Source organism: Equus caballus, chromosome 19 (genome assembly GCF_041296265.1).
Source record: "Equus caballus isolate H_3958 breed thoroughbred chromosome 19, TB-T2T, whole genome shotgun sequence".
NCBI lineage: Eukaryota > Metazoa > Chordata > Mammalia > Perissodactyla > Equidae > Equus > Equus caballus.
Genome location: NC_091702.1, coordinates 29,595,590 through 29,618,485, shown reverse-complemented (window position 1 = coordinate 29,618,485; position 22,896 = coordinate 29,595,590). Strand labels below are relative to the sequence as shown.

Sequence of the window (22,896 nt, the reverse complement as noted above, 5' to 3'; positions counted from 1 at the left end):
TACTTCTTGATTTGTGGAAATTTAAGTGTGCCAATCACAGACTTCTTTTGTTTCATAGTAAGATTCATTGGTTGCTAAAGGGAAATATGCTTATCTGAGTATAAGAGCACAAAAGGAAATTATTTCAACCTTTTTTTTTTTCCTGAGGAAGATTTGCCCTGAGCTAACATCTGTGCCAGTCTTCCTCCATTTCTTTTTTTTTTTTAGTGTGTGGGCTGCCAACAAGCATGGCCACTAACAGAGTTGTGTGGGTCCATGTTGGGGAACTGAACCTGGGCTGCTGAAGCAGGGTGTGCTGAACTTAACCACTAGGCCACTGGGGCTGGCCCTATTTCAACATTTTTAAAATGATAATTTTCAATAGATCTTGGCATGGTAGATCTGTTTGAAGCCTAGAATACATTGGTTATGAAGCCTTGAGGTCAAGACAGATCTGCCTCCTGAGAAAGGAGCAGTGGGAATAGGGCACTGGTTTCTATTTCCTAGAGGGCTGTACATGTAGGGAGGGCAACTGGAGGCAAGGTATGAATGAGGGGTAGTGCCAATTGTGTTTTGGGGCCAGCCCCTACCAGCTCGCAAGAGCTGATAGTTAAATTTTCTGGAATTTTGCAAGTTGGCTGCTAAACATAGCTACTATTAAAAAGTAAATTATAGGGCCAGCCCAGTGGCACAGTGGTTAAGTGTGCATGTTCTGCTTAGGTGCCCCGGGTTTGCTGGTTTGGATCCCGGGTGTGGACATGGCACTGCTTGGCAAGCCATGCTGTGATAGGTGTCCACATGTAAAGTAGAGGAAAATGGGCACAGATGTTAGCTCAGGGCCAGTCTTCCTCAGCAGAAAGAGGAGGATTGGCAGCAGATGTTAGCTCAGGGCTAATCTTCCTCAAAAAAAAAAAAAAAACGTAAATTATATAGACTTAGAATTAAAACAAATTATATTAAAAACAAAAGTAGTAATTACTCAGCACTCATCACTTCCAAGTTATTTTACCATTATCTATGCTCTTAAGGTTACTTAAGATTACTTACATCTACGTGTCTCTATAGTGGAAATAAACCATAATGGTCTCCTACTGCATCTCTCTTCCCAACTGTGCATTTAGTGGTATCATATTAGTAGCTTGAAATTGGCCATAGTGGGAGTATTTACACCATGGAAATCAGCCTCTTCCTCCTCACCTCCCATTCACTGGGAAGCTGGTGGTTAAACATTTACTTGCTCACCACTGGATAGTGCCCAAAATATGGTAGGAGACTGGGGGATGTGATTTCTTCCCCGTAACATCCTCAAGACTTCAGTAAATTTTGTGAACTTATAAGCTGTGTGTCTCCAGCATATTTTATTTCTAAGGAAACCAGTGGAGTGGCCAAGTTCTAAGGCTAGCGTAGCATAGGATAGAATTAAGATGACAGATGGAGATGCATGATACAGGAATAGAGAACTACTAGTCTACTGGAGGAGAGCAGACTACAAGAAGTGTTGGGGATTTGTTGAAATTGTGGGAAGGGCTTTGTATTCTCAAGGGCTGAAATGTTGGGGGTTTGTTTATAAGCCCCTAAATTATAATGTTCATATATTAAAACAGTTTAAGGTATTATAATTTCATTAATCACTATTATTCTGATCCTCAGGAAGTGGAAGTTCAGTTAAACATAGTGAAAGATGTGCTGTTTAAGAAAGTTCAGGAATTACAGGCTGAGACAACGAAAGAAAAAGCAGTTGTATCAGAAATTGAAGGAACCCGTTCCTCTCTGAAGCACCTCAACCATCAGTTACATAAACTGGACTTTGAAACCTTGAAGCAGCAAGAAATTATGTACAGTCAGGTAGATGTTATTCTTATGATTATCTTCCATATTGATTTGTTATAGTTGTGATGGTCAAGATCCTGCAGTGTCCCAAGGAAACGAAGATTGCTAAGCCCTCTTGGAAGGAGAGACAGCTGCTGAAGATGGGTTGTCATGTTAGGTCAGTAGTGGAGTGAGGGGCCTTCAAAGCTATTTTTCTTCTTGATCTGAAATGAACAGTTAAGAGAATAGACAACTCTAGTGAGGGAGAACCATGCTTTAAAGGAGCCTGGGGCAATTGCACCTGGAGTAAAACAAAACAAGGATTGGAATATCTGAAACCTAGAAAACCATGTGTTGATTCTTAGTTGTGCAATGGCTTCCCCAGCCCTACCCCTAGACCAACAGGTTAAAAGTATTTTTTAGTTTTTCCTTACTTGTTCTATGTATGTATTCTGTCTCATGTTAATTTCTTAATGTCTTCCCTCTTTACATCTTAACTCCCCCCTAATATATTCTTAGTTTCTCAAGATTACAGATGCTAAAGTATAATTTAAAAAATAATTTATTAGAAGCTCATCATATTTGAGCCTTTTGTGGCTAATAATTTGTGATTCTATCATTTTTTTTGCATCCCTTAGAAAATGTACCCTCAAAAATCCATGTCCACGTAAGTCCAGTGTATTTACTGGGGTTCATCATGGTAGTATGTATGATAAATAGCCCCCTGGCTGACTTTGTTATATTTTTGGAAGATTACTTCCATGTCACTATCACGTACCCTGTTTCTTGAAGAATAGTTTGCTGTTTCTCCCCTTAGAGTTCCTTACTCTTGGATTTTGGATTTTATCCTATAAATTACTGAAGGATTAAAATGACTTTAAGTAAATGACGAAACCCCAGGCCAAACTCATAAGAAAGTATTTACTGTGTTTTTGTATTTATAGAAATGGTTTTAACTGTTTTTTTCTCCTTACTAACTTATTTTTAAAATCTGTAACAGGATTTTTACATTCAACAAGTAGAACGCCGAATGTCGCGGTTGAAGGGAGAAATTAATTCAGAAGAAAAACAAGCCCTTGAAGCAAAAGTGGTTGAACTTAAAAAGACATTCGAAGACAAAAAATCTACAGTTGGCCTTTTGGAAACACAGATCAAGAAGCTTCATGTAACTTAGCCAAAATACTCTTTACGCTTCAAATGTGCTAGTCATGAGTCATTCTAAGTCAGCATGTTCCTCAGACTCTACTTCAGATAGGATGATTCCCAAGCTACCTACATATATAACATATGTATGAATTAATGTTCATATTTCTATACTATGAGAATATAACATTGCCATTGATTATGCATTTACCTTATGCTAAATATATTACATGCTTTTAGTATTGTATTTCATTTAATCCTTATAAATGTCTTGTGAGGAAGCTATTAGTACTTGTTTTACAGATTAAGCAACTTGTCCACGGTTACACAGCTGGTACACCGAGAGCTGAGATTTAATCCCCAGCCCGTATGACTTCAAAATACTCTTAAACAGTACACAATTTATAACATTGATAAATTCCAGTTTTCTGCTGTGTATCTGTCATAATAACTTGATTGCCCATTATCTCTGAAATGACCTCTCGAAGAAGCTGCTCTTTTATGGGTCATCTATTGTTGTTATTCAAATATTTACTTAGTTACAATATTTCAAATGACACGATTTTGTTAATAAGGTGAAAATGTTCTTCATCTTTAGGTATTTTAATATATTTATGATAATATAAAACCTATGTTAGGGGGACCTATCAAATATAGAAGCTATGTTAAAGTTTAATTGGAGAGTGAGAGTGAAGGAGTGAGAATGTGGATCTGAATGGGATGAGAACTCCAGAGGGTTTAAATGTTACTTAACAGCTGGAAAGGCTGGTGATGAGCGTCCTCTAGTGGTTATTAGAAGAATTGTCCTGAATTCCTTTAGGAAGCTACCAAGGTGAAAGGGAGCTATTAACTTTTTAAAATTTAAATTTTTTTTTAAAATTTCAAGATAATAACATTTTCGTTTGTAGTAGTTTGTAGCCTGATGAAATATCTTTTTAACTTCTTTCTTGGTTTAGTGGAAAAGAGCATATATTTTGGAATCAGAAAGAACTAGTTTTGAATGTCAAGGTTACACCGCTACTACTATTTTAACTTTCTGAGCTCTAGTTCACTCATCTATTAAATGGAAAAAATAATTTAATATTATTCTGGGGCATTTTGGAGAATTAGCAGCAATATATATGTCAACACAGTGCTTTTAGTAGGTACTCAATAAATGGTATCGTTTAATTATTTAGAATATGAGAATATTAATGCTCCAGAACGATAGGAGGCTGACATTTGTATCTGAACGTTTCTTGACTGAGTTGTGTCTGTTTTGCTGTGCGGGGCTGGTTTTAGTGTTCCCTCTTTTAGCCACCGCCTGGCTCTGTCCATCATGCAGTTGTACTTATAGTGCTTATGCCTATCCCAACTCTGATTTTAACAGAGAGATAAATAAATGAATAGAAATGCAAGTGAATTTTTAAAGATATTGAAGCCAGTTACCCTTCTAATGAAGGTTTGCTCTCTCAATCGTTGCCTCAGATTGTAAAGTCATTCTGCATTCCCTCTCCCATGCCCCTCCATCTCTCATTTTGCATAATAGAAACTAATTTCTTCTGTTTGAAAATCATCCTAAATTTAAATTTTTTTTGTTCTAAAAATTAATTTTATGAAATCATATCTTTATGTAAAAAAAAGTTCCTCTTCTTACTGTCTTGCTTCAGTCAGAGATCTGATACTTCAGAGAAATACAGGCAATGAGAAAGGCAGAGGAAGGAGGGAGACAGGGAGAGAGGAAGAGAGAGAAAAAGAGAGAGATCTCGGAACTACAAAGTTTTTGCTTTAGGTACCCGAGGGCACTAACAGCACAAATCTTGTTCTGGGTTCTGGGTGGGAGGGAGGATAAAAACTGGCTAAAGCTAGAAAACGGGTATCTGGGTGTGTACAAGGCCCATTTATGCATCTGATGGAATTGGATCTTATCTAGCATTTTTCTCTCTAGCAATATGTGATTATATATATAAGAATAATAATAATACATGACACTTCCATGTGTCAAACAGCGTTGTATATACTCTGTGACAGTAACTTCTTAATCTTCAAACAACTCAGGGAGGTAGGTACTGTTATTATCTCCATTTTAGAAATGAGGAAACTGAGAAAGAGTAGGTTGCCCACCAGGGTCAGATGGCTAATATGGAATTAAGGCCATCTGATTCCAGAGCTTGTGCTGTTAACCAAGACCCTATACTTTCTCCGACTGTTAATGTTTTTACTTTCTGTGACTTGGGTTGAATCAAATAATGAACTCCAGAAGGTGAACATATATTGAACCAAAGCTTGGGCCCCCTGCTCTCATTTCTCCCCATAAATGGCAATCACCTAATCATTCAGGTTGAACTGTAACCATAAATAATATTTCCTAGAATTATCGAATTCAAACCAAGCCCAAATATCAATAGATGATAAAAATGAAAATCTTTCTGTGTGAATATCCATGTATATTATATTAGAGACATTAGAGCATGAAGAATGAGATTAAAAAACCTGATTATTATAAATATTAATGGAGCATATAATTTATTGTAAGATATATTTAATATTGTTATTTAAATATGTATTTATGTACCTTTTTTCTTTTTTACAGAATGATCTTTACTTTATGAAGAAGTCAAATAGTAAAAATCTTGATGAAAAACAGCTCCTCATGACCAAAATAAATGAACTAAACCTTTTCAATGACAGATCAGAGAAAGAACTTAATGAAGCCAAAGCTTTGAAACAGGTGCAATAAAATCATATGCATATATAGCATTAAAAACTACGTTTTCATGCTAATTGAAGAAAATTTTAAAAAGATAGCAAATTATAAAGAAGAAAATCAGTCACTGTAATCACTGTACACAAGATAAACTGTTGAAGTGTATTATTTTCTTCCAGTCTTTTAAAGAAAATTGGCTTTAAATATTATATTTCAAAATTTTTTAAATATATTGTACATGTTTCCAAAACATGAAATGTTCTTTAAAAAATATTTTTAAAGGCTTCTTACAGTCCACGGCAGGAAGTTACCGTAATCTATTTAACCAGCTCTTATCTTTTAGGTATGTGTTTGTTTCCAATGTTTCGCTGTTCTAAATACCACATCAGGTACTGTGCACATACATCACTGTACAGTTGTTCATTTAGTTCCTTAGGATAAATTTCTAGCTGTATAATTATGGTTCAGAAAGAAAGAATATTTTCGTGTCTTGAAACTATTTTTAAGCCAAATTGCCCTCTCGAGGGTTCAGTTAAGACTCTCACCAGCAGTGTATAAGCATTCCATTTTACTCACCACCACCAAAGCTGGATAATATTATTTAGAAAATTGTTGTCAATTTGATGGACAAACATGGTATCTCATTGTTTTTACTCTGCATTTTTAAAATTGGTGACCTTTTAAAACATGTTATATTCAAACATAAAATTTTAAATATTTATGTTTAGGTAAAAATGTTTAAAACATTTCTTCTATGATGTTATGTTCCATAGTATTTCTTTTTGGATTTCTAGCTTATGTTCTTGGCCCATATTTCCATTAGAAGGTTTATGTTTTTAAATTTCTTTGCAAAAGATCTTCATATATAAAGATATTAACTCTGTCATAAATATTGTCAATATTTTTCCCATTTGTCTTTAAACTTTTAGTAAGATTTTTGACATAAAAACTTTTTTTAACGTCAAATATTTGTGTTTTTCTCTGTATAATTTTTATGCCTAGAAACTTCTTTTTCACACTAAAACTCAAACAAAAGTTTAGTATTTCCAGCAGCTGCATTGGTTTCATCTCTTACATTGTTTTTTCATTCATCTAGAATTTATTTTGGGAACATGTGAAATGTAGATATCTGATCTTTTCTCTAGCTGAAAAGCTGTGTTTTGAAATAGTAAAATTTTATTTTCTGGAATCTTTGTTTCTGGGGTTTCTACTTTGAAAATTGATCTATTTGTGTACTCTTGTGTCACTATTCTACTCATGATTGAATTGTTTCAAAATAAGAATTTATTTATACATTATTTTGTGAGGTTTAGTTTAGAATGTAAAAATTCTCATCCATAGGACATCATGTATGTTCTGGATGTTGTAAGTTTCAATTTTAGGAATAACTTCTTCCTTTTTTTTTTTTTTTGTAAAACTTGAATGCAAAATTGAATTATAATAAAAGACTTGGAATAGCCATAAACTCTTTTTTTAAAAGAAAAAGAACAAATAGAGTCATGACTCAGAGCAATTTAAATTTAACCCGAGTTGATATCTTGGTCAATAGTCAAATTAGAAAAAGTTGTATTTTCAAGTTTGACTTTTGTAGCAATAAAAAAGAAAAATATTTTGGTTTGGGCGTACAAATAAATATTTCAATATTTGACAGTTTTGTTATGTTGATAGGATTTGATGATTGAAGACAATCTTTTAAAACTTGAAGTTAAACGTACTCGAGAAATGCTTCACAGTAAGGCAGAAGAAGTTCTTTCTCTGGAGAAAAGAAAGCAGCAGATACACACAGCTATGGAAGAACGAACTGAAGAAATTAAGGTTCACAAAACAATGCTTGCATCACAAATAAGATATGTTGATCAAGAACGGCAAAACATAAGGTAATAATTAGAGTCTTAAAATACTGCTAAAGAATTTTGAAAACATTAAGTTAATGTCAGAAGAACTGACTGCTCTCTCCACCACCTGGATGTCCATCTTTTTCTTAATCATTTGAAAAGGCTTCTAATGTAATATATAGGACATATTTTAACCATAAATCTATGCTTTTCCGCTCTTTCTCCTTTGGTTCACGCCTCGTTCTTTAGATGCTGCCTTATACAGTCAGATGGTTAATCAAACCCTTGGAAGTGATTTTGGTGTATAGTTTGTGGTAAGGGTCAGTTACATGTTTTCCCTTATGGATACCCAATAGCTGTCATTATCGAAGCTGTTTTTCCCTAGAGGTTTTGCATTTTATAAGATTTATTCCTGGCTACATGTTAATTTTTTTCTTTTTAAAGATTTTTTTATTATTTCCTTTTTCTCCCCAAAGCCCCCCGGTACATAGTTGTATATTCTTCGTTGTGGGTTCTTCTAGTTGTGGCATGTGGGACGCTGCCTCAGCGTGGTCTGATGAGCAGTGCCATGTCCGCGCCCAGGATTCGAACCAACGAAACACTGGGATGCCTGCAGCGGAGCGCGCGAACTTAACCACTCGGCCACGGGGCAAGCCCCTACATGTTAATTTTTTTTAACATTACTGTCAATGTTATTTCCTTTTAAAACATTTGATTTTTGGTCTGTTCCTGGTATACAGAAATACAGTTGATTTCTGTATATTAAGTATCCAGCAACCTTGCTTAAACTCATTAATTCTACCAACTGATCTGTAGATTCTAATTTCTAGGTGTTTCATTCACATCATTTGCACATAACTTTTTTTCATCTTTTGTGTCTTCCTTTTCATTCTTTATAGCTTTCTTTTTCTTGCTTTGTTGCCCTTGTTATCAGTTCAATGCTGAGGAGCAGTGGTGACTACAGATACCCTGGTCTTACACCTCATCTCAAAGGGAAAGTGTCCATTGTTTCACCTTAAGTGTGAACTGGTTTTTTATTAATTTTTTAGTTTTTGAAGAAGATTAGCCCTGAGCTAACATCTGCTGGCAATTCTCCTCTTTTTGCTGAGGAAGACTGGCCCTGAGCTAACATCCGTGCCCATCTTCCTCTACTTTATACGTGGGACACCTGCCACAGCATGGCTTGACAAGTGGGGCCATGTCGGCACCCGGGATCTGAAGTGGTGGACCCTGGGCTGCCGAAGTGGAACGTGTGCACTTAACCGCTGCGCCACCGGGCCAGCCCCTACCGTAATGTTTTTTGAGATACTCTTTATAATATTAAGGGAACTCCCATCTATTTTCATTCTTTGCTAAGAGGTTGTTTTAATTTGTTTAATCAGGAATGGATGTTGACTTTTCTTAGATGCTTTTTCTGCATTCATTGATATGATGTAGCTCCTTTAATCTCTTAACGTAATTAATGTATTGATTCATTTTTTCAAAGTTAAAACAACCTTACATTCCTGGAATAAATGCAACTTGTCTGTCACATACTACATTTTGTATATATCTAGATTCTGTTTGGTAATATTTTCGTATGGTTTTTGCAACCATGCTTATAATTATTTTTTCTCTACTGCCCTTGTTATCAGGTTATTAAATTTATGTCTACTTCCATAAAATGATTTATGTGTGTCCCTTATTTTTCTATACTGTGGATAAGTTTGTAAAAGAGTAGAATTATATCTTTTTTGAATTTTCAAAGACCTCACTGGTAAGGCCATTGGAGGCCTGGAGTTTTTTGAAGAGGATTTTCAACTGTTGGTTCGATTTATTTATTGGTTATAGGACAATGCAGATTTTGTATTTCTTCTTGAGTCAGTTTTAGTAAATTATATTTTTCTCTAGGAAAATTTTTCCATTTAATCTAAAATTTCAAAGTTATTTCCATAAAGTTGTTCACAATATCATTGTATTATTGATTAACAGCTGCAGTTATTGGTTATTTGTGACTTCTCTTCTTTGGGTGGGATAAGTCAGTAGTTAATTTTATTACTCTTTGAAAATAATCAACTACTGCTGATTTTTTCTATTGCAGATTCATTTTCTATTTTATTAATTGTAGCTCTCACATTTACTACTTTTTCCTTCTATTTTTGTGGGTTTATTTTGATGTTCCTTTTCTAACTTTTTGAGATAGATGCTTAGCTATTAATTTTCAACTTTGAAGGCTAAACAGTTCCTCTAAGTACTACTTTAACTGTATTCTACGCATTTTTTTTTATAAGTGCCAGATAGTAAATATTATAGGTTTTGTGGGCCATATGGTCTCTGTTGCAACAACTCAATTTGTTATTGTAGAAGGAAAGCAGTCATAGACAATGCAAATAAATCAGCATGGCTGTGTTCCAATAAAACTTTATGGACCCTGAAATTTGAATTTCATATAATTTTTATTTTTCATGAAATACAATTTTCCTCTTGATTTTTTTCAACCACTTTACGTTAAAACATGTAAAAGCCAGGGCCGGCCCGGTGGTGTAGTGGTTAAGTTCATGTGCTCTGCTTCTGTCGCCCGGGGTTTGCAGGCCCGGATCCTGGGCATGGACCTTACAGTGCTCGTCAAGCTACGCTGTGGTGGCATCCCACATAAAGTAGAGGAAGATTGGCACAGATGTTAGCTCAGTGACAATCTTCCTCAAGCAAAAAGAAAAAAAAAGTAAAAGCCGTTCTTTGCTTGAGGGCTGTACAAAAACAGGTGGCAGGGCAGGATGCCTTGCTGATCCCGGCTTTTTATCCCTGAGTAGTAATATTCCATTGTGTATATCTACCCCAGTTTATATATACATTTACCTGTTGATGAACACTTGAATTGTTTCCAGTTTTTGGCTATTGCAGATAAAGCTGCTATGGACATGTGTGTTCTTGATATGGATATAGGCTTTCTTTTCTCTTGGGTAAATACCTACAAGTGTAATAGCTGGATCCTATGGTAGGTATTCTTATTGTCTTTCCTGTCTTTCATTAGTTTTACTGAATTTTGTTTTTTCCTTCTTTTCTCTTTAATTATTGGAATATCTACACTCTAATTTTAATTATTTTGTTGGTTATTCTTAAATTCAAAAGAAATTTTAATCTTCCTATTTCTCTAGGAATACTGAAGATTAATTAGTTCCTATTGTTTTTTTCTTCCTAAGAGAAATAAGACTTTTTGCGTCTTTTACTGGTGCATTTCCTCTCTCCATCTTTCATGTGTTGTTGAAATCCCTGATTATAGTTTCAGGTTGTTATTTATTGTTTCTTTTTCTTTTTCTTTTTGAGGAAGATTAGACCTGAGCTAACATCTGCCGCCAATCCTCCTCTTTTTGCTGAGGAAGACTGGCACTGAGCTAACATCCCTGCCCATCTTCCTCTACTTTATATGTGGGGTGCCTACCACAGCATGGCTTGCCACTCGGTGCCATGTCTGCACCCAGGATCCGAACTGGCGAACCCCAGGCTGCCAAAGCAGAACATGCGAATTTAACTGCTGCCTCACTGGGCTGGCCCCATATTTATTGTTTCTAATAGTATGTCTCTACTTTTTGAAGAACTCCTTTCTTATAACTTGCATTAAACTGTACAGCCAATTGCCAGCATCATTTCAACCTGTTTTACTTGTTTCTTGGTTTAATAATCTTTCATGTATCCTTTGTCATCCTATTTTCTTGGATTCCCGTTTTCACTTTTGCGGACTCAGTTGAATTTTTTTTCAGGTTTGATGTTTTCTGAAATTTGAATCCTTGCATGTTTTAAACATATTTATTCTATCCCATATTTGAATTACAGTTGAACTTGGGAAGCATTATTTCATATTCTGCTAGACTACAGTGTTATTTATGAGAGGTCTGATTCTGGACTAATTCATTTTATTTTGTGGGGAATCTGGTTTTTGTTTTGTTTCCAGAAGCTTTGGGACAATCTTTTTATACTTGGGGTTTCAGAATTTCCACGTGTCTGGGTGTTTTATCTTTTTTCATTTTCCTTGTTTGACCCTTGGTGAAGTCTTTCAATTATTTCATTTAAGTCTTTCTTCAGGTCAGGAAAATATTTTTCTATTCTTTAATTTTTCTCTCACACCACTCTCTATTCTTCCCAATTGTTGCTGATTTTTAATGGATGTTGGCCTTCTTAGATCTGTCTTCCAGATTTCTTAACTTTTCTCTTGTTTTTAATTTTCTATTCTTTTTATTCCACTTTTTTATATTTTCTCATTCTTTCCCCCCTCATTCTCCTCCTTTCTATCTCCTCCCCACCCCCGCCTCTGCCTCTCTTTCTCCATCTCTCTAACTCACTGATTCAATCTTTCATCTTCACGACTTTTAAATTGAAAAGGGGAAATTATTTGCAAGAACTCTTGTTCCTTCATTTGTCCTTTCTTTTCATAGTAGCCTATTCTTATTTTATGGGTATTTTGGGAATACTTTTAGAGCATAGTAATTAGAATACTTTGAAAGTTCTCTTCTACCCCATTCATTATCTTTGTTTCTCTTAGGGTCTGTTCTGTCTTTGCTCATTTTGTTGTCTTCATTCATGCTGTTAGCTTTCTACAAATGTCTGATAGTCCTTGACTTTCTGTTGTATTTATTAACAAACGCTTGATTAATAATCGTGGTGATTGGTACAGCTTGCTGGTATGGGTTTCTTCTTCAATTAGATAGATCTCTTTCTCCAACAGGTCTCTCCTCTAAATGGGAAGACTGTAGGCTCTGGGCTAGTCTGTCCCTTCAGGAGCCTAGGAAGTTTGTCTCTAAAGGAGTTTATTTTGGGTGATAAAGATTTTATTTCATTCCTCGGTGGAACTGCCTCTCTTTCTTATTAACCTCCACTGCTGTGGAGGCCTGGAATTACATCTTTTTTATTTTTTGCTTTTCTCTCCAGCTCCAACATACAATGCTAGACACTGGTAATTTTGAGGGTTATCGTTGGAGCATAAATAATTGCTCGACATCTCTGTGTACGTTGAGGGGTTGAGGAAAGTGGCCCAGATGTTCTGTAGGCAATCCCTTTATTAATTACCTTGACAATACCCTCAGAGATCACTCTTGCTCTTTTTATTTCTTATTCCTGAGTTTGGATTTTCTCCAGACTTCTTTGGTGAAAAATGGCTCTTATTTCTGCATTAATCTTTTGTGTGTATCTCCATTCTCCCTGCCCCCCGCCAATTGTATCCCATTTGCTTTCCATTTTTTCATGAATTGATGAAGAAATTCTGTCTTGTTCCCAGAGCTGTGGTGGCTTTTTCTCCTTTCATCTTTCCATTTTAGGAAGAGGGAGAGATATACTTGTGTTCAGTCCACCATCTTCAGCTGAAAGGCCCACAAGCCTTGTCTTTTACAACCACATAAAGGATCAGTAAATATTTTCTGATGAAACAATAGTAACATTAAAATATAAGCAAAGTTGTAACTTCTGATGCTTGATATATTTTGCCATCAACTTTCTTTAGGAGTAGGAAAATTGGTAGGTTGAAAATTTCTTTTCACCTTGGTTGGATGGCTCACTCTCATGAGGTTGTAGCAGACAAATGAGTCACTCTCCATTTTCCCATGCATAGATTAGCATTATTAGTACTATAAAATAAGTTAAAAATAGTTCATAAAATATAACTTGATGGAAATTAAAGGAAAAAAGTAACCAGCAGATTTAAGAATCTAAATCTTGGGGGACAGTTCTCCATGGGTTTCTCGTATTTCTGCATGCTTTGCAAGGTGAGGCACTAACAGTCCTGTTCTAGACTATCTTTTAAAAAAATGTTGGTAAAAAACACATAACGTAAAATTTACCATCTTCACCATTTTTTAAGTGTACAGTTCAGTAGATTTAAGTATATTCACATTGTTGTGCAACAAATCTCCAGAAATTTTTCATGTTGCAAAAGTGAAATTCTATACCCATGAAACTCTAACTCCCCACTTCCCTCTCCCTGTGGTCCTTGGTAACTATCATTCTTTCTGTTTGTATGAATTTGACTACTTTAGAGACCCCATATAAGTAGAATCATATAGTATTTGGTTTTTTGTGACTGGCTTATTTCACTTAGCACAATGTCCTCAAGCTTCATCCCTGAGGCATGTGAATTTACTTTTAAGACTGAATAATATTCCATAGTGTGTATATACCACATTTTGTTTAGCCATTCATCTGTCCATGGACATTTAGGTTTCTTCCACCCCTTGGCTTTTGTGAATAATGCTGCTATCAACTTTGGTGTGCAGATATCTCTTCGAGAACCTGCTTTCAGTTCTTTCGGCTATATACCCAGAGGTGGGATTGCTCGATCATATGGTAGTTCTATTTTCAATTTTTTAAGGAACCACTATACTGTTTTCCACGGCAGTTGCACTATTTTACAGTCCCACCACCAGTGCATAAGGGTTCCAATTTTTCCACATCATCACCAAGACTTTTGTTTGTTTGTTTTTTGATAGTAGCCATCCTAATGAGTGCGAGGTGATCTTAGTGTGGTTTTGGTTTGCATTGGACTATCTTTTAAAAGATGTTTAGATAGTGAACAGCCTTGGAAGCTAGAAGTAGTATCTCTCTCTGGAGCAAAAGTTAGGTATGTTTGTTTTCTTCGCTTTATAAAATATTTGGATTACCTAAGCTTGAGGTTCCTGAGCTGTGACGTAAGCCTGTGTTTGCAGCATCCATTTGAACCACTCCTCACTTGCATGAAACTTCGGGAGCAAGGGGAACCAATGCAAACAGGAAGCTCATGCTACTTGGTTTGCCATGAGTGATAAAGTCCTTTTTCTCTGAGCCGGGAATCTTGTGTCTTCTGTCAGTATCCATGAAACTGTGGCAGGCTAACTTGTTACCTTTCAAATAGGGTGAAATCTGAGACCCTTCACACTGAATTATAAAATTGAAAAGTGAGAACATATTTAACCTGTTTGAGTTCAGTAGTAACCCAATACAAATGTCTTCTATAAAAACACTATAATCCTTTTAAAAAAAAGTATGTTGTTTGGTTTTCAGTGTTGAGTTTTTCTTTTTCTTTCCATATTAGTGCTGAGTTTCATGAGCGGCTAAGTAAAATTGATAAGCTGAAGAATAGATATGAAATTCTTACTGTTGTTATGCTGCCTCCTGAAGGAGAAGAGGAGAAAACACAGGCCTATTATGTAATAAAGGTAATCTTAATTGATTTACAGTTGTGATAGAATGAAGTATCCTTTGTTAACTCTTGTTAACTAAAATTGCATTTTTTTTTTTTTTGCCACGAAGTTTCAAATTTCATCACTCTAGTAGCTATTGCACTTAATTAGAGCCAGGAAACATTAGTTGCTAGATGGAGGTACTGAAGTGCCATTAGTTTTATACACCTCCAGTCCATGAAGTCAAAGAGAGGTCTGGACCACTGTTTGACTTTTTTTTCTTTTTTTTGCTATCATTTGTGTCATGTCATTTCCCCTCCTTTATTCAAGATTCATAATCTCATACTCTAAGTAAGATCTACTATCTGAGTGTCTTTAGCATGTATGTGACAACCTGTTCAGCACCTCAGGCTCAAAGCTTGACTTCGATAGCTTGACTTCGATATAGCCACCTACTCATATGGGCACACCCTAGACCTTATCATCACCCGGAGCCATACCACCTCTGAAATCTTACACTCCAATTTACCACTGCAGTCCTGGTATGGCAGATATCCAGAGAGGAAGAGGGCTGTTCCTTTGTCTTCATATTAGATGGGAGACAACAGATCAGGTGAATCTGCTCTGTTCAAATATTTGAGTGTTGTCTGCCATCTCATGGTTATCTTTATGTAGTGACCCATAAGGGGAAATTCAGAAGTCATCAGGAATTGGATACAGTTCCCTTGCTGAGTACTGCTATAGTCATCTTTCCCGTGTAGAAAATACCCTGAACAGGTGTGATTTCCTTTACAGAGAGGTCTGGGAAGTTACTCAAAATACCATAAAGAAGGGATGGAAATTGTAACAACTCACTTTTCCTGTATCATAGATAGATAGGAGTGGGAAGATCTCCCAGTTCACACCTTTAGGGGATGGCCCTTGTGGGTGCTCCCTCCCTTCTGACTTAATCTTCCAAGTTTCCTTCTGGAGCCCTTCTTTGAGGCTACCCTTAACACTTAATACTAAGTGTGCTTGCCTGCTACCTTGGCTCAGGAAACTCCACCTAACCTATATGAGAAATGAGTCCCAGCTCTCAGATCCTTCTTGAAACTCATTAGTCTATAGTACCTCAGGCTTCTGCCCAATCTTAACAGGACTTTCCTCAAGTTTTAAAGGTTCCCAAGGGGTGAAGAGTAGGTTCTACTGTAAGTGTTGGGAAGAAGGTAGATGTTACAATTCCAGTTAAGTTTCTCTACCAACAAGGGCTGTGATAAGTTACCCAAAAGTACTGGCGGTGTTAAAGTGCCTTTGTCCATATCTTGGTTCTATCACTGACTAGGTAGGTGACCTTGAATAAGTTATTTAACAATTTGGTTTTAAACAGTTAAATTTAGTTTTCTAACTTGCAAAATGAGGATAATATTCTTACTTTTGTTGTGAGGCGTAAATGAGAAAATATATGTAAAGCCCTTAAAATAGTACCTGGAGCAAAATAAGCCCTCAATAAATATTAGCCATCATTATTGTTATTGTTATCTTAGGAAAACAGGCAAATTTTATGAGGAAGAGTATTCCTTCTGTTTACGGAGAAGGTGCTGGATAAATATCAGTATAATGAATATGAATGAAGGCTATCAGTTACCTTTCTCAGTTTCCTGATGCCACACTTCACTTTCCATCTTTTCCAGGGTCCACAGCTTGCCACTTATTCCCATTGTTCATTGCACAGCATATTTAAACGTTGTACTCATAATACTCCACATGTGCCAAATGTGTAAAAATGAAACTTACTTTATAGCTAAACTCAGTCTGGCTTATGTTGAGAAAAATTACCCATGACCTGAAAATGGTCAAAAGCAGTCCATGGGTGTGCAGTAATGCCACTGCATGGTGACACCAGACTTGGCATTTTCTAAGGATTATCTGATTCTATAGGAGTGCACACTTTTGACTGATTTTCTGTTGACTAACCTATTTTACAAACTGTAGGGATAGATGTTAAATTGTAGAAAACTGATAGTAATGCATATGATTCTTGTCCATAACAATGTAAAGGAATTTTGGCCAGTAGAAATACAACTGACTTACATTCTGTAGGAAAGATAACACAAGCATTATATTTTATTGCCATAAAAGATATTAACTAGTTTCATATCCATATGCAAATTTATTTCAGCATTTCTGACTGTGTACATATATAAAATCTGTCCAATTCCTCTGAACTTGTCTAAACGTCTTACTGATTCCTTGAGTTGAATGAAATTTTTGGCACATGTTCATTTTATATTTGTATGAGAATAATTTTTAACGTTTTGAAAATAATACTTCAGCAGCTTCACTGCTGGGAAAAGCTTAAACTTGCCAATTAGAAGTTAACCGTCACTTCTGTTTTGAATGTGGTAGACTTAGTGCATAAATTTAGTCAATTCAAGATTCTTTCCCTTCCTTATATCCTTTACATTCCTCCCAAAGGTGATCTTTCCTGATGGGCACATGTATGTATGTTTATAGCACTGGGTAAGAGGAATTTGGTCACTGTGCTAACCACTGTTCTGCCTTCTGCATGTTGTATTTCAGGGGTAAGCAAACTATGGACCCTGGACCAAAAGCTGTCCATTGCTGCTTTGTAAATAAGTACTGGAACATATAATACATAACTCATTTATTTATATGTTGTGTATGGCTGCCTTCATACTACAATATCAGTGGTAATAAGGATGAGTAGTTTTGACAGAGTCTGAATGGCCCATAAAGACTACAATATTTACTGTCTTGTCCTTTACGTACAAAGTTTGTTGACCCCTTGTATGAATTTGCTAGGGCTGCTGTAACAAACTACCACAAACTAGGTAGCTTAAACTACAGAGAGGTATTGTCGCCTGGTTTAGAGGGTGGAAGTCCAAGACGAAGGTGTCGGCAGGCGGGTTTCTTCTGAGGGCTGAGGGAGACTCTGTTCTATGCCTCTCTCCCAGCTTCTGGTGGTTTGCTGGCAATCTTTGGTGTTCCCTGGCTTATGGAAACATCACCATGATCTCTGCCATCATCTTCACATGACATTGTCCCTGTGTCTCTTCAGTCTCCCCTCTGGGAATGTGTCTGTGTCCAAATTTCCCATGTTCGTTTAAGCCCTGCCCTAATGCCTTCATTGTAACTCGACTACATCTGCAAAGACCCTATTTCCAAGTAAGGTCACATTCTGACGTGCTGGGGGTTAGGACTTTAACATATCTTTTTTGGGAGAAACAATCACTCCATAGCCCTCGTTTTTGGTCCTGCAGTAGCCTCGTGTCTATGGGGTATACATAGTTTTGTTTGTCCTTTCACTCACCCTAGTATCTTCTAGTATCTCACTCTTAAGAGCCAGACTGAAAAATATGATCAGTAACCAGTGAGGGTCTGGCATTTTTCAAATCTCATTTCCAAGTTCCTCTTTATTTGGAAATAGTCCAATTCTGACCACAATTTAATGTTTCCAATGAAATTACTAGGAAATGCTTTAAAATGTTGACAGAAAGGTATAAATAAAAGTTTCTTCCAAATATTAGCTTTTCTAATCCTGGGTAATAAGTATACATTATATAATCTCTGATTTAGAGACAAGTGGGACTTTAGAGTTTTAGAAATTTAAGGCAAATGTGGAATTAGATCAGGAATTTGTATAAATGAACAAATTCAACCCCTTCATTTGACAAATAAAGAAACTGAACTCGGGGAAGGGAAGTGAATTATTTAATGTTACTCAACTCCACAACTAAAATCTAGCTGTTTTGATTTATTTTAGCTCTTTCTTCCACTACACTATGTTTCAAAATAAATGGCTGCTAATTCTAGACTCAGTTTAAAGGAATTAGATGTAATTTATCTAAGAACTTTATTTTTTTTGCTAAAGCTTTATTTTTTATTATGTACTATTTGCTATAAAAACATGTATAACATATTTTGAAGCATAATAAAACAAAAAACAGTGAAAATGTTAAGAAATATTACCAATAAAACCTTTCCAATGACCACATTCTAGCTTAAATACACATACCTAGGAAGTGAATAAATTAACAAATAAAATTATTAGATGCATGCTATCCTTGTCAACCCTTAATTGGAGAAGTTCTTTGGAACTGTTTGGGTACAACTCTAGAGATACTAGTACAGTGACAGAATTAAGCTGGAAAAAGTCACTTAGTATGTCCTCTCACTGTGGAAGTTTTGGTTTTCAGCAATTTATAGACATCACTTTTCTAGCCACATTTATCATGATTATCTTCAATTTTTAAAAATTATTTTAAAAATGTGAAATATATATAAAATTAGCCATTTTAACTATTTTAAAATGTACAGTTCAGTGGTATTAAGTACATTCACAGTGTTGTGCAACCAACACTAACATCTGTCTCCAAAGCTTTTTTCATCTTTCAAAACTGAATCTGTGCCCATTAAACAATAGCTCCCATTTCCCTCTCTCCCTAACCCCTGGCAACCTCCATTCTACTTTCCAGCTCTGCAAATTTGACTACTCTCGATACCTCACGTAAGTGGAATCATGCAGTATTTTTCCTTTTAAAAATATGTAACACTTCACAAATTTGCATGTCATTTTGCCCAAGTGCCATGCAAATCTTCTCTATATGGCTCCAACTGCAGCATGTACTACTGAAGTGAGTATTCTTTCTAATTTTAACATCACTTAACTGCTCAAAGATGTTGAAATCCTATTTCTAATAAGACACACATAATTGGGTTGGGAATGATAAGCATTCACTTTCCTCGGTGTAGCTTGCTCACCTCTTTTACTTCTAAGATTTAAAATGAGGGTGTTTCTAAGCCTTTCAAGCCAGAAACATACATTCTTCTTATTTAACATATAGTTTGAAACCTCCTTCTAGTTAGCCCTGTTTCTCTTCCCAGTAAAGTTTATACCTGCTTAACTTTTTGGTAATTTTTGTTGGAGAGTTTTAATGTAAGCTTGGTTAGTTACTACATTTCCATCACGGTTTTGTATCCTATGTGCTGTATTTTGAAGGCCTTGAGGATGTGGTCTTCTGCTCTAAATCAAGTGCAATAAATAAATGCTTGGTGCTGCACATAGGCTCCAGGCAAATTAGTATTGTTGTGAGTTAAATATTTCCTGCCCTGAAAAGAGACATTCTCCCCCAAGGTAATACTTTTACTCAATCAGTTCTATTCTGTATTTCATAGGCTGCTCAAGAAAAGGAAGAACTTCAAAGGGAAGGTGACAGTTTGGATGCTAAGATCAACAAAGCTGAAAAAGAAATCTATGCTCTAGAAAACACCTTGCAAGTGCTCAACAGTTGCAACAACAATTACAAACAATCCTTTAAAAAAGTGACTCCATCTAGTATGTAGGAGTTATTAAATTTTTTTTAATTACGCTGTACAGTTATTTTAAAAAGAACACTGAGACATGGAAAACAAAAATGTACCATGTTTGAGTCAGGAAAACTAACCATACCCCCTCCCCCTTTAGTAAGTGCTAAGTGTTATTTTCATTATTCTAGTGTTCTAGTGATACGGCATATCACTTCTCTAGGGAATTAATTTCAAATCTGAAGAAAACAGCAACCCATTGCCTGCTCTAAGTTGAAAAAACAAAAATGACCACATGCCCATCTGTTTTTCAACAAGGAGACATAAGGAATTTATTAAGCTTTCAAAACAAAAAATGTTAGAAGTTTAACATATGTAAAACTTTACAACTGCTTTCTACACAGCATGTTAGAAATTTAGACTAAAAGTTCTCTAAATTCTAGGTGATGAATATGAGCTAAAAATCCACCTGGAAGAACAAAAAAGAGCTGCTGATGAAAAATACAGATACAAACAAAGACAAATCAGAGAACTACAGGAAGACATCCAGGTAAATTCTACAGGCTTTAGTAATAAGCCCTTAGTAAAAGTTAATCATTATTATCACTATACTTTGTTATATTGTACAAAGGAGACAATGTTTTAGAGAAGTAGATACTAAGAGATAAATTTCATTTAAATGAGAAAAAAATAAGTGTTCGGAGTATTAAATAAATTAATTAAAAATCCCAGTGCAGGGGCTGGCCCCGTGGCCGAGTGGTTGGGTTTGCGCGCTCCGCTGCAGGCGGCCCAGTGTTTCGTTGGTTCGAATCCTGGGCGCGGACATGGCACTGCTCATCAAACCACGCTGAGGCAGCGTCCCACATGCCACAACTAGAAGGACCCACAACGGAGAATATACAACTATGTACCGGGGGGCTTTGGGGAGAAAAAGGAAAAAAATAAAATCTTTAAAAAAAAAAAAAAAAGTCCCAGTGCAAGCACAGGATGGACCCCTAACAATTACCTGTTAAGAAGTTGATGAATCTTAGCTAGCTAATTATGATCTATCCACTAACTTTTACTTAACGAACTTTTATTTCATTTAATCCTTTAAAGATCACCTTAAAAAAGTTTGAAGGATAAAAATAATCCAGTAGAAAGTAGTTACTAAAGCACATTGCTGAAACAGGAAACAATGTATATGGTAAGCAGGCTCCATATAAAAAGGGAGGTGGTTTTTTTTGGCTAATAAAGTAGAACAACAGATGATATGAATTGTGAAATGCTTTCAATAGTCTTTGAATTGCTTATTTCCCCCCAAATACCACGTAAAAATACTTCCTCGTGGAATTATTTATAAAACTTAATCCATAAAACTGCTATACTTTTGGCTTTATGGATTAAATCATAATCCATAAAATTATGGATTTTAATTTTGATCCATAAAACCATTATACTTATTATCTACCAATAAAATATTATATACAAAAATAAATGAATTAAAATTAAATGAATACTTGACATATGGCAAGTTATGTTATTTTTGATTCTAACCGTTAAGTATGTTAATACATCATTTTCTGCAGAGCATGGAAAATACTTTAGAAGTTATAGAACATTTAACAAATAACATCAAAGAAAAATTATCAGAGAAGCAGGCTTATTCATTTCAACTAAGGAGAGAAACTGAGGAGCAGAAGCCAAAATTAGAGAGAGTAACTAAACAGGTATTGGTGTCTTTTAAAAACTGATGTCATATTTACATTTTTTGGAGTTCCAAATGGTAAACCCAAATCCTCCTTTGTCCATTAAAAAAATTAAGTTCTGGATAATAGGTTTAAATAATAATTGACTACCATTGACCAACAGTGTGCAAAACTCACCAAGGAAATACGTCGTTTCAAAGACACAAAGGATGAAACACTGGAAGAACAAGACATCAATCTTCGTGAAGTGAAACAGTTTCACAAGATCATTGATGAAATGTTAGTTGATGTCACAGAACAAAATGCTGAGATCCGTATTATCCTTCAAACATACTTTCAACAGGTAATGAGAGTACCTTCTAGTTAAATACAAATATTTCTTAAGCATTTCATGAAAGTAAGAAACTTACGGCATTCATCATAAAGTGAAATCTAATTAAAAATATTATTCTTCTAAAATGTAGTGATACTAACGATCGCTCTTGAATATTCTTCCAGAATGGTTTAGAGCTGCCTGCAGCGAGTACTAAAGGCAGTCGTCAGAGTTCCAGGTCTCCTTCACAGACTTCACTGTTATCAGCAAGGTAAGTGGAAGGTTATAAAACCACCTAAACTCTCACAGCTTCTATCTTAAGGGAAGCCAGCCACTTCCTTATCGCCACAGCTGTTGATCTGCCAGTGCTCTCCTCATTCTTACCCACCTTCGCAAGTCAGTCACATGTGCAGAAAACCGCCAGCAGAGCAAGGCCCCTCCCACTTCTATCTGGTGTCACCATTTCTATAAGGGCACAGAGTGCTTCGTGACTACCAGCTATTTCAGTAGGATAACCACAGGGAGATCTTGGAGGTTACATCTAGCATGGCCAACTCTGAGTAGGGGGAGAATTTTTTAAACCATAAAAGGGCAAGTTACATTTGTAGACATATGAAGTATGATTTTTATGATTAAAACCACATGGTAAAATTTTTAGTGAGGATTTTATTTATGCTGCTTCATTTTGCTAAAAGGAAATTATTTATTCTGCAGTTTAGTTTTATCCAGAATCTTATCATCAGATAGATCATTCAGCAGCCACTTATTTTTCATTAGTCTATGTACAGATTTCAGAAAGAAAAAGGGATGTCGGAAAAGATAGTGTTTAAGTAAAAAAAGAAAGTTTCTATGTAAACTTGTTGAGCATCCAGGTACATCCCTGTACTTTCCTAAAATATATTTTTAAAACTTAGCATTTTAGAATTGTATGGCTAGTTACACTTTTCAAATGACCCCTGTCAGCAGGCCTCTCGCTTTCTTCTCTTTGGCTTAAGTTACATAACCTATCGTTTTGATC

General features: G+C 35.7%; 1 protein-coding gene and 1 non-coding gene across 3 annotated transcripts in view; one reads left to right on the top strand and one right to left on the bottom strand.

Moving 5' to 3' along the window:
* The window catches only part of CCDC39 (coiled-coil domain 39 molecular ruler complex subunit), a 42,838-nt gene that overhangs the window by 18,440 nt on the left and 1,502 nt on the right, over positions 1-22,896 (top strand). Inside the window, exons 10-19 of one of the 2 annotated variants that reach the window (XM_023623350.2) lie at positions 1,630-1,824; positions 2,789-2,953; positions 5,504-5,641; positions 7,286-7,494; positions 14,486-14,609; positions 19,749-19,908; positions 20,321-20,427; positions 21,446-21,586; positions 21,729-21,908; positions 22,064-22,149. In XM_023623350.2, the coding sequence (XP_023479118.1) occupies positions 1,630-1,824; positions 2,789-2,953; positions 5,504-5,641; positions 7,286-7,494; positions 14,486-14,609; positions 19,749-19,908; positions 20,321-20,427; positions 21,446-21,586; positions 21,729-21,908; positions 22,064-22,149 (1,505 nt within the window). The remainder of the gene's footprint in view (positions 1-1,629; positions 1,825-2,788; positions 2,954-5,503; positions 5,642-7,285; positions 7,495-14,485; positions 14,610-19,748; positions 19,909-20,320; positions 20,428-21,445; positions 21,587-21,728; positions 21,909-22,063; positions 22,150-22,896) is intronic. The other variant, XM_023623351.2, reaches the window with a different exon arrangement.
* Positions 19,112-19,213, bottom strand: LOC111769131 (U6 spliceosomal RNA). The gene has a single exon (XR_002801928.1). It is a non-coding gene; the product is annotated as a U6 spliceosomal RNA (small nuclear RNA).